The sequence below is a fragment of the Physeter macrocephalus genome, chromosome 8 (genome assembly GCF_002837175.3).
Source record: "Physeter macrocephalus isolate SW-GA chromosome 8, ASM283717v5, whole genome shotgun sequence".
In the NCBI taxonomy this organism is placed as follows: domain Eukaryota; kingdom Metazoa; phylum Chordata; class Mammalia; order Artiodactyla; family Physeteridae; genus Physeter; species Physeter macrocephalus.
Window position 1 is genome coordinate 59,000,765 of NC_041221.1, and position 15,327 is coordinate 59,016,091.

General features: G+C 37.4%; 1 protein-coding gene across 1 annotated transcript in view; it reads right to left on the minus strand.

Annotated features, from left to right (window-relative positions):
• The window catches only part of CDC20B (cell division cycle 20B), a 74,202-nt gene that overhangs the window by 18,061 nt on the left and 40,814 nt on the right, over nt 1-15,327 (minus strand). Inside the window, exons 6-9 of the mRNA XM_024123384.1 lie at nt 11,217-11,333; nt 6,809-7,005; nt 5,634-5,728; nt 3,379-3,604 (exon numbers count right to left, since the gene is read on the minus strand). Of these exons, the coding sequence (XP_023979152.1) occupies nt 3,379-3,604; nt 5,634-5,728; nt 6,809-7,005; nt 11,217-11,333 (635 nt within the window). The remainder of the gene's footprint in view (nt 1-3,378; nt 3,605-5,633; nt 5,729-6,808; nt 7,006-11,216; nt 11,334-15,327) is intronic.

Here is a 15,327-nt window from a genome sequence, read left to right on the forward strand (position 1 = left end):
TATAAGACACTGATGAAAGAAATTAAAGATGATACAAACAGATGGAGAGATATACCATGTTCTTGGATTGGAAGAATCAATATTGTGAAAATGACTATACTACCCAAAGCAATCTACAGATTCAATGCAATCCCTCTGAAATTACCAGTGGCATTTTTTACAGAACTAGAACAAAAAAAATCTTAAAATTTGTATGGAGACACAAAAGACCCCGCATTGCCAAAGCAGTCTTGAAGGAAAAAAATGGAGCTGGAGGAATCAGACTCCCTCACTTCAGACTATACTACAAAGCTACAGTAATCAAGACAATATGGTACTGGCACAAAAACAGATATATAGCTAAATGGAACAGGATAGAGAGCCCAGAGATAAACCCACTCACCTATGGTCAACTAAGCTATGACAAAGTTGGCAAGGATATACAATGGAGAAAGGACAGCCTCTTCAATAAGTGGTGCTGGGAAAACTGGACAGCTACATGTAAAGGAATGAAATTAGAGCACACCCTAACACCATACACAAAAATAAAATCAAAATGGATTAGAGGCCTAAATGTAAGACCGGACACTATAAAACTCTTAGAGGAAAACATAGGAAGAACACTCTTTGACATAAATTACAGAAAGATCTTTTTTGATCCACATCCTAGAGTAAAGGAAATAAAAACAAAAATAAACAAATGGGACCTAATGAAACTTAAAAGCTTTTGCAAAGAAAATATTTGCAAACAAATCAATGGACAAAGGATTAACCTCCAAAATATATAAACTGCTCATGCAGCTCAATATTAAAAAAGCAAACAACCCAATCCCAAAATGGGCAGAAGACCTAAATAGACATTTCTCCAAAGAAGACATACAGATGGCCAAGAAGCACATGAAAAGCTGCTCAAAAACACTAATTATTAGAGAAATGCAAATCAAAAATACGATGAGGTATCACCTCACACCAGTCAGAATAGCCATCATCAGAAAATCTACAGACAACAAATGCTGGAGAGGGTGTGGAGGAATGGGAACCCTCTTGGACTGTTAGTGGGAATGTAAATTGATACAGCCACTATGGAGAACAGTATGGACGGTACTAATAAAACTAAAAATAGAACTACCATATGACCTAGCAATCCCACTACTGGGCATATACCCAGAGAAAACCATAATTCAAAAAGACACATGCACCTCAATGTTCATTGCAGCACTATTTACAATAGCCAGGTCATGGAAGCAACCTAAATGCCCATCGACAGACAAATGGATAAAGAAGATGTGGTACATATATAGAATGGAACATTACTCAGCCATAAAAAGGAACAAAACTGGGTCATTTGTAGAGATGGATCTAGAGACTGTCATACAGAGTGAAGTAAGTTAGAAAGAGAAAAACAAGTATCGTATATTAACGCGCATATGTGGAACCTAGAAAAATGGTACAGATGAACCGGTTTGCAGGGCAGAAATAGAGACACAGATGTAGAGAACAAACGTATGGACACCAAGGGGGGAAAGTGGGTGGTGGTGGTGGTGGTGTGATGAATTGGGAGATTGGGATTGACATGTATACACTGAAGTGTATAAAATTGATGACTAATAAGAACCTGCTGTATAAAAAATAAATAAAATAAAATTCAAAAATTAAAAAAAAAGAATACTATAATAAATACATTCTGGCATATGTCTTTTGTTTCTGATATATTATTTTTTTAGGTAAATTCCAAGCTTCAGAAGTGTTGATATAGGTTTCCAAATAGTTGTAACTTTTTATAACACCAGCATCAAATGAGTACATTAATCTCATCCTGAGTTTAAGCTTAATTGGAGTTGAAAATTAATCTCCCAACCCACATACCTTTTACCAACATCCTCCATCAATATGTAGAATCTCATTCTCCTCCCTTTGAATCTGGGAGGGCTTGTGACTGGCTTACAAACAATAGAATGCACCAACAGTGTCACTGCGTGACTTGTGGAATTAGTTATAAAAGGTGATGCCGCTTTCACCTTGTTCTCTGAAGCACTGGCTTTGTTGCCCTGAGCCACAAAGTCCAACTCTCTTAAGGCTGCCATGTTGTGAGAAAGCCCAAACTGACCCAATGTGGAGAAGCTCTGAGACCACATGAAGAGGGAAGGATGACTAGCCAGCCAACAGCTGCGCCAGCTCCCAGCACTTTTAGCTTCAGTCACTGTCTGACTACAACCCCATGAGAGACCCTGAGCCAGAACTGCTGAGAAGAGCCTTTCCCAAAGTCTGACCCACAGAAACCATAAAAGATAATAAAATAATAGTTGTGTTAAGCCACTAAGTTTTAGGGTAATTTGTTACATAGCAATAGATAACCAGAATAAATACCATAAATAGAAAACTTAAACAATGAAACATGGTTGTAGTTCATACAAGAAAGACAATGAAGAACTCTAATCAGTCAACCTACCTTCAAAGTAAAGACCTTGATCTTGTATTGTGAATAAATGTACAATTTAATTTTCAGTTGAAATAAAATATTTGCAATATATATGTATCATATCTTATGGTTACCTACCTTAGTAGTCTTTTTTAAATAACCATTCACTATACCCCTGACTGGGCTGGATAACAGGGCTGTTTCAGTAAACACAAAATTTTGCATACAATTTGAAGAAGCTGAGAAATTCTCCTGAGCCCATGGACCCCAGTTTCATCATAGAATATTTTTATGTTTTTTAGAGAGTATCTTTTTTTGTTTTTTTGCAGTACGCGGGCCTCTCACTGTTGTGGCCTCTCCCGTTGCGGAGCACAGGCTCCGGACGCGCAGGCTCAGCGGCCATGGCTCACGGGCCCAGCCGCTCCGTGCCATGTGGGATCCTCCCGGACCGGGGCACGAACCCGTGTCCCCTGCATCGGCAGGCGGACTCTCAACCACTGCGCCACCAGGGAAGCCCCTAGAGAGTATCTTTATGTTTATTAGCAATCATTTTCTTCAATACCCTACTTCCAATTAGCTTTTACTATAAACAAGCTGTTTTGGCAAAACTAGAATGTCCATCGTGAGAGAAATCACACAGACGTCAACCTCTGAAGTCTACTCCTGCTCCTGCTATACTAGTTGGCTAGTCGGTGGTGAGTGTGAAAGTATTTACACTAGTGACTGTTCTTATGATTCCCCAGGTAGTAGCTGCCACAAGGCTTGGCTTGCCCAGATTTCCAGAAACTCTTAGTTCAATTCAATGTATTTCTGATAAGACATCTAAGAATGTAAGCAGCTCTTTTCAGGAAGCAGCTCTCTGCAGATCTTTTGTCTTGTCACTTCAGCAAAACTATATTTTACCTAACTTTACACCAGATGCCCCATGCTTAACTAACCTCCAGCCCAAGCACACCTTTCAAAACTGTTGGATTTTTTACCTTGACTGCTGTAGGTTGGGGTATGACGTTTAGCGGGTGACCCTGTGCATTCACACCTGGATCATGGGGCCATATAGTCAGCAGTCCGTCACTACAGCCACTGGAAAGCAGCCTGCCATCCGGCGACCACTTCAGGGCACACACAGCTTGCTTGTGGTGAAGTGTTCCAACATGGTGCTGGGCTACCCGAACATCGTGATGATAAACACGGCCCAGTCTCGATCCACTGCCCAGAGGTAAAGGGGCAGGTTTAGGACAGAAACTTGAGCCCTAATGCTGCATAAGCATAACATGAAAGAAAGTATTGTTCAAACTCCTGAAAGACCCTTTAGGACAGATTCAAAACACAGACATTTCTTGAGTTAATAAGGATGGAGTATTCTGCCTGGGTGATTCTTCCCACAAGTGAAATAGATTTGCCTGGCAGAGTTTCAAAACTGGATATTTAAAAGATGTCTTTTGATAGATAACTCTAATGGCTTTAATATGATGCTTTAAAGTTAATGGCTTTAACTTTAATGGCTTTAATACAGGCATGGAAGAAATAAATTTAGAAGATTATCATATTTTCCCAGATAGTAGTTTATGTACTGAACCCAGGAAATATTACTTTTCTGGAATTCAGAATATTTCATATTATCTAAATGAAATGGCATATGTGTATGATATATGTGTGAGACATAAAAATGTATTATTTCCTTTTTCTATTAATCTACAGATCTACTATTAGTTTGCTCATGCTACTAATATCTAAAAGGAATATAAAACTATCTGAATGTCACAGCAAACCGCAATATGATTCAAAATCACTGGATAACGTCTCCACTCTCAGTGATTTGAATCCAAATGATGATAAAGGTCCTATCACAGAAAGATAATGAACTCTTTCTGGACTAGTTTTCTCCAAGGAGAAAGTAAATAACTGCCTACAATTATTTCTGAAGTTTCTCCAAGTGCAGTATCAGATTTTTAAAAACTACTTAGGCACAGCCCAGATAGCATTTTGATGAACAGTATGGACTCTGTGGCCAGACCACCTGGTTCGAAGCCTGACTCTTCCCCTTATGTTAACCATGTGACCTCAGGCTGGCGTCTCAGTTTACTCCTCAGAAAAAGAGGGTGGGGGGGATATAAACCACTTTATAATGTCATTGCAGGGATTAAAACGCGATTACACACCTAAAGAGTTAGCACATTGCCTGGCACAGAGTATTCTAAAATGTTAGCTGCTATGATTATAAGAAAGTATTTTTTCATGTTCCTCATGGATAATGAAACTAAACTTAAGCAATGTAAATAGATTGTAAAAGGAACTCGAGTATAGAATTGACCTGACTACAACAACTTCACAGGGTAAATATTTAGGCCTATATAAGGGCAATTTGCTTAAGTAGTTTTAAGTCTGGCCTATAATCACAAGGTATTAAAATCTCAACTTTACATCTGTACTACTTAAAGAAATTGTAAAAGGCTTCAAATTTTATTTAAATTTAAATCTACTTTAAGAAATACAGTATGAAGATGAATGACTGTTATTAAATACGTATTTAGACCAGTTACGTAGGCTCACAGGGACAAGTCGCTTAACTTTCCTGGTCAAAAAGAAGCAGTTAGATGACTAAATCAGTAGTTCTCAAAAGTGATAAAGTGTCAGCATCACTTGGGAAATTAGAAATGCATATTATCAGCACACCTCAGACCTACTGAATCAGAAATTCCCAGAGTGAAAGCAGCAATCTGGGTTTTGAGGAGCCCTCCAGGGATTCTGACACACTCTCAAGTCTGAGAATTACTGAACTGGTTAATCTATGAGGTTCCTTCCAGCTCTAACCTCTGTGGGTCTGTGAATCGGAAATGTGCTCCCAGAAAGCTTAACATATTCCAAATAAGTGATACTGATATCAAAAAATACCCATTTCAACAAAATATCCCTCTAGTAGGTATTACTTGGTACAGAGAAACTTTTCACTTAAACAGAGTTTTACACTTTATCTGAACAATCTAATGAATCCTGAACATCACATCTCAGTATGAGTCCATGCTTTAGGCACAGAGCCACCATGGTACACGCGGCCACTGGACCACTTATAGCACCAGAAGTTCTGAATACCTGACAGGTAGGATCATAACTGTTACTAATCATGTCTGTTTTGTTTTACTTTGGTTTTGGTTTTAAATATTGTAGTTCTGTTCACTCAGCACCCATAGTCAATTGGTGATGCAAATATAATTGGTTCCAGTAAGACACGGCTCACCTGCTAAGGGTGTAGTTATTCCAGCTTAGAGCCCCAACAACTGACAAATGACCAAGCATATTTCTCAGTCGCTTTTTAGTGACCGCATCCCATAACTGAAAAAAATGAACAAGCACGGTTATGTAGCATTTTCACAACCCACGGTCTTCTCAAAGGCCTGATAGCCAACTAGTGTTGATATAGCCAGTCCCTATGCTAAGTGAAAGTTCAGCACCTCTAACCCTAGTCAGCAGTTTTCAATGCTGTCTGCATATTAGGATCATTGAGGGAGCAGGCTATGGGTGCTAGCCATTCTGATTTAATGGTGGGAGTAAGAGCCTGGGGATATGGCATTTATTTTAAAGTTCCCCAGGTGAAGTAAATGGGCTGCAAAGGGTTGAGAGTCACTATGACACTTCTAGTTCCTTCAAATTGTGGGAATTCCAAACCTGGAAATTCACCTATAGTTATCAACAAATAAAATTTGAGTGCCTAGACACTTTGTAAAGTCAGGAATTCTATTTACTGCTAAGAGACTCCTTTTCTGCCAGCTATAAATAATATTCTGACCCATATTAGGAATGAGAACTTTGGCATAAGAAGAAATCATGACATAACCCTCATAGTATCCAGTATCATTACAGAGATGAGAAAACAGTAGAGCCATCTGTGGCCCTCCAAAGTCAATGAACACCTGAGCAATATTGTTTACACTATTGCTAATAAACAACAATAACAATAATGGTACATGAGATATTAGATAGATTGATGGAAACTTGGTAAGCTCCCATTTCAGAGAACCTATTAGAAAAAAAATTCACTCATTTTAAGTAACTCTACTCCTGATCATGGCTTAAGGTGAGAAAGGAAGACTGGAAGGTTGTCTTCTTCTCGCCAAAGTCCTAAAACTGGGGATCTCATAAGTCCAACTTTAGTCCGAGAGAAAGAACGGGGGGAAAAAAGGAAACGTGACAGAAAGAAAGCTTGTGTGAAAAAACTAAGCAGAGTATCCCTACATCCTCATTAAACACCATTCAGAAAAGATCCAAAATGGTATATCCTCTTACTTCCCATAGCTTCAAGTACCACATCTACTATAGTTTCTTTATTTTATAATAAGCTGTTATTAAAAGTCAATCTTAGTTATCTAGAAACTATACAGAACACATTATGAGAAAGAAAAAGCTGTTCAGTACTTGCACTTCTCCCTCGCTGGTGCCAACTGCCAGGCAGGTTCCCTCTTTTGTCCAGGACACAGAAGATATATAGTTACAAGTGACACTTAAGTCTATATTTTCAATCCTATTGTGATTATCCCCATTCCAGATGTATACAGAAGATCCAAGGGCTATAGCAACAAGATTTTGAAAATTCCAGTCTAAGATATTCAGATCTATAAGAAAAGCATTTCAAATTAGGGTGATTATACAGCCAAATAAAAATATTTTCAAATAACTTTATTTATAGGTAGAGGAGAAAGATTGATAACTTCCCTATGGTCAGCTGGAAAACAGAATCATGGATCCAAGCAGACCATGAGAAGTTCAAAAATGAAAGCTGGAATAGAATCTTGTATCAAGATACACAGTGTAATAAGCAATAACACTTACCATTTATGCTCTTATATACTTATTTAGAGGCATTTAGAAAACTTGGCAGTTTCATCTACCATTATAAATATAAATGGATTTCATCTAACAGATCATTAAAATTTAAAAGCATGTAATTCTTATGGAGACATCCTCGGACCTAGAATATACATATGGGAGATGACACCATCATTGCTAATGAAAAGGCAACCCAATTACAGTATATCTAGAAGAGGTGATCTCTGGCTTATTTATGATATCTAGAAGTTCTTAGTAGTATTCTCTATCTTACCCTATAAGAATCATATGACTGCTCAGAGAAACCATATTTGTATGACCACATACTAAACTGTACCCTATCTTATTTCCTATAGGACAGAAACTCCTATCCTGATTGACACATATCAGTACAAAACTATGAAGCACACCAGTTTCACTAGAGCAGTCTAATCCCCTATAACTCATCCTTCCCACTGAAGCAAACTACAAACTCTGAACAAAATTCAAAAAACAAATACCTGAGAACTCTGGAAAATAAGCAAAAGCAGGTAAACCAAGTAAGGGAGTGAAAACTTGGAGAAGCAACCTGCCCAGGGGTGAGTCTTCCATTTTTTTCCTCACATGGCTTTACCCTGAGGGTGGGCCCCAATCATGGAGTAACACCAGCAGCTCAAACTCTGATAGAAAGCCAACCATGTCGCTGGTCAAAGAAGCCAGATAAAGGAGCCTGAAGTGGCCAAAGTGTGAGGAGAAAGCCTGGGAGGGATGGGAGGGGAGCCACAGAAAGGCATCCTCTAATTGTGAGTGTATAAACCCACACACATCTCAGCCTAACCCCAAATCGTGTAAGTTCAGGGAAAACTCAAATTATCCAACCTAAAGAACATGGAGGAAATGTAAAATAGATAGCTAGTGGGAAGCAGTCACACAGCACAGGGAGCTCAGCTCAGTGCTTTGTGACCAGCTAGAAGGGTGGTATAGGGAGGGTGGGAGAGAGGGAGACGCAAGAGGGAAGAGATATGGGAACATATGTATATGTATAACTGATTCGCTTTGTTATAAAGCAGAAACTAACACACCATTGTAAAGCAGTTATACTCCAATAAAAACATTTTAAAAATAAATTAATTAAATAAAATAAAAAATAAAGAACATGGAGGGAAAAAAATTTTAAAGAAATGGACAGAACCTCAGGGATTTGTGGGATAATATCCACAGATCTAACGTATGTGTAATTGGAGTCAGGTCTTGGAAGCAAGAGAGCAAGGTTTCAGATGAGTTCTCACCAGAAACCATAGAGGCCAGAAGTCAGTGGAACATCTTTAAAGTGCTGAAAAATACATCTGGCAACCCAGAATTCTACATCAGGCAAAAATATCATGATAAGGGTAAGAGAAGTCTTTACCAACAGACCTGATCTGCAAGAAATACTAACAGAAGCTTTTGACTGAAAGGAAATTATATAAGAGGGAAATTTGGATCTTCAGGAATGAAGGAGAATGTTGTAATTGGTAAATATTTGGGTAAATATAAAGGACAATTTTTTCTCTCTTAAAATATTTAAAACACAAATACGTATGGCTTTTTAAAGTAAAACTTAACGATGGTGGAGTTTTCAATGCATGTAGATTTAAAACATAGACAACTAAAGTAACTCTCCCAAAAAAGTTGGGGGCTGGGGAGACACATGTGACTGCAAGATTTTTACATATTGTGTGAAATATGCAACAGTAATTCTAAGTAGACTGAGAAAGTTTAGATTGCATTGCAATCCCTAGAGCTACAACTAAAAACATAATACAAGGAGATATAGCCAGAAAGCCAATAGATCAACTAAAATAGAATAGAAGTCAAAAAGAAAAGATGTCCAAGGAATGAGACTTGGTGCATTCCAAAATTTAGGAGGCAGAGAGATAGAAGTGGAAGAGAAACCAGCAAAAAAAAGACTAAGAGAGAGTGAACAGAAAACTAGGAGGCAAACCAAGACAGTGGGATATCAAGCAGGAGGGAGTGACCAACTGTCTCCAATGTGGCTGATAAGAGTTAAGTAAATGAGCTCCAAGAAGTGACTGCTGGATTTAGCAATGAAGAGTTTTGGGTGATGTTTGGAAGAGCAGTTTCAATGGAATGGTGAGATTTTAGAACTGACTAAAGCGGATTCAAAGACAATGGGGAGAGAAATAAGAAATTGTGAATATAGACATCTTTGACAAGTTTTGCTGTCAAAGGGAGGAGACAAAATGGGTTATGGCCTGAAGGGGAAGTAGGGACAAAAGGTTTTTGTTTGCTTTCTTTTAATATGAGTGTTCTGCTTTTTAAACATCTCTTGAAATGAATTCTTCAATTTTCATTAGTCATGGCAATAAATTCTCTTAGAGAAGGAGGTATAGGAGGAGAATGGTAGGAGAGCTGTTCCTTTTAATGATTTTGCTTTTTCCTGCTCATTCCTCTCTGTGAATGCTCCCCAGAAGCAGACCTCTTCCCTCTGCTCCTTTCTCCCTCACCAGGAGAGCTCACCAGGGCTCTCAGCTTCAATCATACTTATCTGACCTACACTCTAGCCTTTCCCCTCTTTCAACTACAAACCTCATTTCTAATAACCTGCCAGAAACTCTTGTATATCTCACTGTCTTCTCAAGTGTAATATTGCAAGAATAATCTTCCTTCCTCACACGACTTCTCCTGCAAACTTGTCTTCTCAGTGACACCATCCTTCCCCTGCTCCAAAACATGGAATAATCTTAAACATTTTCCTCTTCCCATATAGTTTTCCTCATGGAGAGAAAACAGTCCCTTACTTTTTGGTAGCTCTCCTGCTAAATGCATTCTGCATACTCTGCCATGAATTTTCCTTTGCTATTTCTCCTAGTTGAGAATTCCCACAACAAATCTAAAAATCTACATCAGGATTTGAAATAGATCCATAATCTGCATCCACCTCCTATTCACCAGTCCCCATTGTATCCTCTTCATTGCCATTAATTACCATGAATTACCAACATCCTGCCTTTGTTCATGCTGCTAACACCACTGAAAATGCTCTATCTTCTCTCTTTCACTCCTCCAAGTCCTACCCATCTTTTAAGATCCATCTCAAGTCTGAATGTCTCCACAAAGCCTTTCTGAACAAATCCAAAGATCAGCAAACTGCTTATAGTCCTTATAACTCCTTAAACCCCACAATTTATTATTTATACTCTACATTGGCATGTTGGTAGCTGGTCAATGTGGGTTAGTCCCATCTTCCCAACTAGATCACAAGCTAGTGACATAAGAAGAAGCTAGAGACAAAGAGCCAGTGTGGTTGTTTGATAAGATTTATCCATGTTTAAAATATAAGCAAAAAGAGTGGATATATGTATATGTATAACAGATTCACTTTGCTGTACACCTGAAACTAACACATTGTAAATCAACTATACTCCAATAAAAATTTTTTAAATAAAAAATAAAAGTTGTGAGTGTAAATAAATAAATAAATAAATAAAATATAAGAATAGACCACCATTTATACACTTCATTCTTTTTTTTTTAACATCTTTATTGGAGTATAATTGCCTTACAATGGTGTGTTAGTTTCTGCTTTATAACAAAGTGAATCAGTTATACATATACATATGTTCCCATATCTCTTTCCTCTTGCTTCTCCCTCCCTCCCACCCTCCCTATCCCACCCCTCTAGGTGGTCACAAAGCACCGAGCTGATCTCCCTGTGCTATGCGGCTGCTTCCCACTAGCTATTTATTTTACTTTTGGTAGTATACACTTCATTCTAATACAGTAAAATGTAATGTGTAGTTCTTGTGCCTCACCAATACCAACAATACCCATTCCTGAACATGAAAATTCCACAATGAAAAAACCACTATATTAACCATATTTGGATGGTACATCATTTAAGCATGAGGCACAAGGCCATCTGGTTCTTCCAGAATCAAATTTCAAGTTTATGCCAGAGCACAGAATACATTTTGTCATTTCAACTTTTCAATTCATGATCTAAGCAATAACTTACAATAGTCATTTCGAAGAGCGGTAAGATGAATCTTCACCTCTGGTTGGAGTATGGAATAGTTTATATCACCGAACCTTTGAATGTGGAAGTACTCATCTCTGACTCCACCACTGCAGCCTACAAGAAATGAACAGCTCTACACTATAATCCTGAAAACAAAATCTTTATCCTTGCAGGTATTAAGAGATAAGGGGGTGAAAAACAAAGTGGTCATCATGATAAAATTGAATTATAAGTTGCAGGGGTAGGAAAGGAAGAAAAAGACTTCAGTATTAATTTAAACAATTTTTAAAAAAATATTCAATGACATTTTCTAATAAAAAGCACATGAATACCAGGCCTAAATGTAATGACAGATTTTGTGGGGAGCACACAGAGACACTACATCATGCTTTGAATATTTATTCTGTCACTTGAGATTTTAAAACCAAAGTAATGTTCACATATCCATGTATCTATAACATCAACAATTATCTAATAGACCTAAGCCCTACTCTGAGTCTTTGTCAATAAGACTGTTGAGTCATTGATTTTGGCTCTTTCTCTCACTGTTTCTGTACCAGAGTACACAGAGTTACTTTTGGCTAGTGTTACCCATGACTATCTGAATTCAAGGTTATATCTTGTGCTCAGTTTTACTTCTCATCAAATGACCCCACTAAGTCTAAACCACAAGCCACTGTCTTTTCATCTTTCCAACCACTTGCTTGTAATCAAACTGAGAATGACATGATCAACAGGAAATGAGCCCACCCAGGTAACTTGTGGTCCTATGACCACATGGCTTCTGATAAAAGAATGAGAGCTTCACAGTGCTATACCAAGAAGCCAGATTGTTACTCATAGTTGCAATGTTAACTATAAAAACCTGCAGTTGTGGGCAGAACTACAAGGTTACTAGAAATCCATACTCAAGCACTGCTGATAAAGGTTCAAAAAAAAATCAAGTACAAACTTACAGTTACAAAATAAATAAGTCATGAGAATTTAATGTACAGCATGTATGGCATCTTTGAAAGTTGCTTAAAAAGTAGATCTTAAAAGTTCTCAACACAAGAAAAAAATTCTGTAACTATATCTGGTGACAGTTGTAAACTAAACTTATTGTGGTGATCATTTTGCAATATATACAAATATATCATTACATTGCACACCTGAAGCTAACATAATATTCTATATTAAAAAATAAAAATCAATACCCAAAGAATCAATAAAAAACTCCTGGAACTAATGAGTGATTATAGAAAGATATAAGATTAATATACAAAAGTCAACTGCTTTCTTATATACCAGCAATAAGCAATTGGAATTTAAAATTAAAAGCACAATACCATTTAAATAAGTATCTCAAAAATGAAAAACTTAGGTATAAATCTAACATAATATGTACAAGATCTATATGAGGAAAACTACAAAACTCTAATCAAAGAAAAGCTAAATAAATGAAGACATATTCCATGTACATGGATAAAAAGACTCAGTATTATTAACATGTTAGCTCTTTCCACCTTGATTTATAGATTCAGTGCTATACCAGTTAAAATCCCAACAAGTTATTTTGTGGACACTGACAAGCTGATTTTAAAGTGTATATGGAGAAAAGTCAACACAATATTGAAGGAGAAGAACCAAGCTGAAGGACCTACACTATCTGACTTTAAGACTCACTAAAAAGCTACAGTAATCAAGACAGTGTAGTATTGGCAAAGAACAGACAAATAGATCAATGGAACAGAATAGAGAGCCCAGAGATAGAGCCCCACAAATACAGTCAACGGATCTTTGACAAAGGAGCAAAGGCAATACAATGGAGAAAAGTTAGTTTTTTCAACAAATGGTGTTGGAACAACTGGACATCCACACGCAATCTGGAAAGAAAAATCAAATCACTTTGCTGTACACCTGAAACTAATACAATGTTGTAAATCAACTATACTTCAATTTAAAAAAATGTATCTAAACACAGACCTTATACCCTTCTCAAAAATTAACTCACAATGGATCATGGACCTAAAAGTAAAACACAAAGCTATAAAACTCCTAGAAAATAACACAGGAGAAAATCTAGATGTCCTTGGTTTTGGCAGTGACTTTTTTTTTTGGCCACACCACACAGCTTACAGGATCTTAGTTCTACAACAAGGGATTGAACCCGGGCCCATGGCAGTGAAAGCACTGAGTCCTAATGCACTGGACCGCCAGGGAATTCCCTGGCAGTGACTTTTTAAATACAACACCAAAAGCATGAGCCATGAAAGAAATCACTGATATGCTGGACTTCATTAAAATTAGAAACTTCTGCTCTGCAAAAGACATGTCTAAAGAATGAGAAGATAAACCACAGACTGAGAAAAAATATTTGCAAAAGACATATGTGATAAAGGACTGTTATCCAAAACATACAAAGAAACTCTTAAACCTCAACAATAAGAAAACAAAAAACTCAATTTAAAAATGGGCAAAAGATCTGGACACCTCACCAAAGAAGATGGCAAATAAGCATAAGAAAATATGTTCAACATCATGTTTCATTAGAGAATTGCAAGTTAAAACAATAATGAGACACCACTGCACATCTGTCAGAATGGCCAAAATCCAAAACACTGACAAACACCAAATTCTGGCAAGGATGTGGAACAACAGGAGCTTTCATTCATTGCTGGTGGGAATGCAAAATGGTACAGCCACTTTGGAAGACAGTTTGGCGGTTTCATATGAAACTAAATATGCTCTTATCATTACAATCCAGAAAACGCACTCTTTGGTATTTACCCAAGTGAGTAGAAAGCTTATGTCCACAGAGAAACCTTCACACAGATGTTTATAGCAGCTTTATTTGTAATTGCCAAAACTTGGAAGCAACCAAGATGTCTTTGAATAGGTGAATGGATAAATAAACTGTGGTAGATCCAGACAATAGAATATCATTTAGCGCTAAAAAGAAATGAGCTATGAAGCCATGAGAAGACATGGAGGACACTTAAACGCTTATTACTAAATGAAAGAAGCCAATCTGAAAAGGCTACACACTGTATGATTCTAACTAAATAACATTCTAGGAAAGGCAAAACTATGGATACAGTGAAAAGTTTGCCAGGGTTACAGGAGGAGGGAGAGATGAATACGTGAAGTACAAAGGATTTTTAGAACAGTGAAACTACTCTACGTGCTGTTATAACGGTGGCTACATGTCATTACACATTTGTCAAAATCCATAGATAACAGTGTGTCAATGTATGTTCATCGATAATAACAAATGTACTATTCTAGTGTGGGATGTTGGTAGCGGGGGAAGTTGTGCATGTGTTGGGGCAGGGATATAGGAGAACTCTCTATTTTCTGTTCAATTTTGCTGTGAACTCAAAACTTCTCTAAAAAATAGGATGGATGGATGGATAGATTGTAGACAGATAGATAGATACATAGATACATAGAGATAGATAGATCTCCTAGGATAACAAAATAATACAGGTACATTCTTTCTGCCTTTATAGAATATACAATTTCTATTCTACATCAAATCTTCAGCATGTTACAGCAACACAAACTTGTTGCTGATCAGATCAGAAGAAACGGGAGAGCTAAGGTAAGACGTGTCCCCAGATATTTTATTTTGCTTTTAAGAAATTATAACTCTAAGAATTAAGAAGTAAAGGATAAGTTTCACTCATTCATCCAACTGTACACTCCCAAACCTCCCAAAAGAATATTCAGCAGGCCTTAAACTTTTTGTGCCTATTTTTATGCATCTAACTCTGTTTTTGTCCCTTTTATACTGCTGGGAAACAGAGGCATGAAAAATACACATGCACAAAGTTATCTTATCCCAGAGGGAAATTTAACAGGCAAGTTTCCTTGGCATTTATGAATTGAACCACTAGTTCTCTTAAGTTTCTCTCACAGAGCTAGGCTCCTAATCAATTATTTTCCAACCATGATAACAATCTCATGAATGACACAAAGAGTTCCAAGATGGAAAGAGGAAGTAGGAAGGAGAACATGTGGGGTGCAGGGTAAATTTGACTTTGGGAGCACTAAATGCAGCATGGAAGGAGGACCTTCTAGAAACTGCCACAGTAGCAATATCTCCCCACTGCATGGCTGCAGAGTC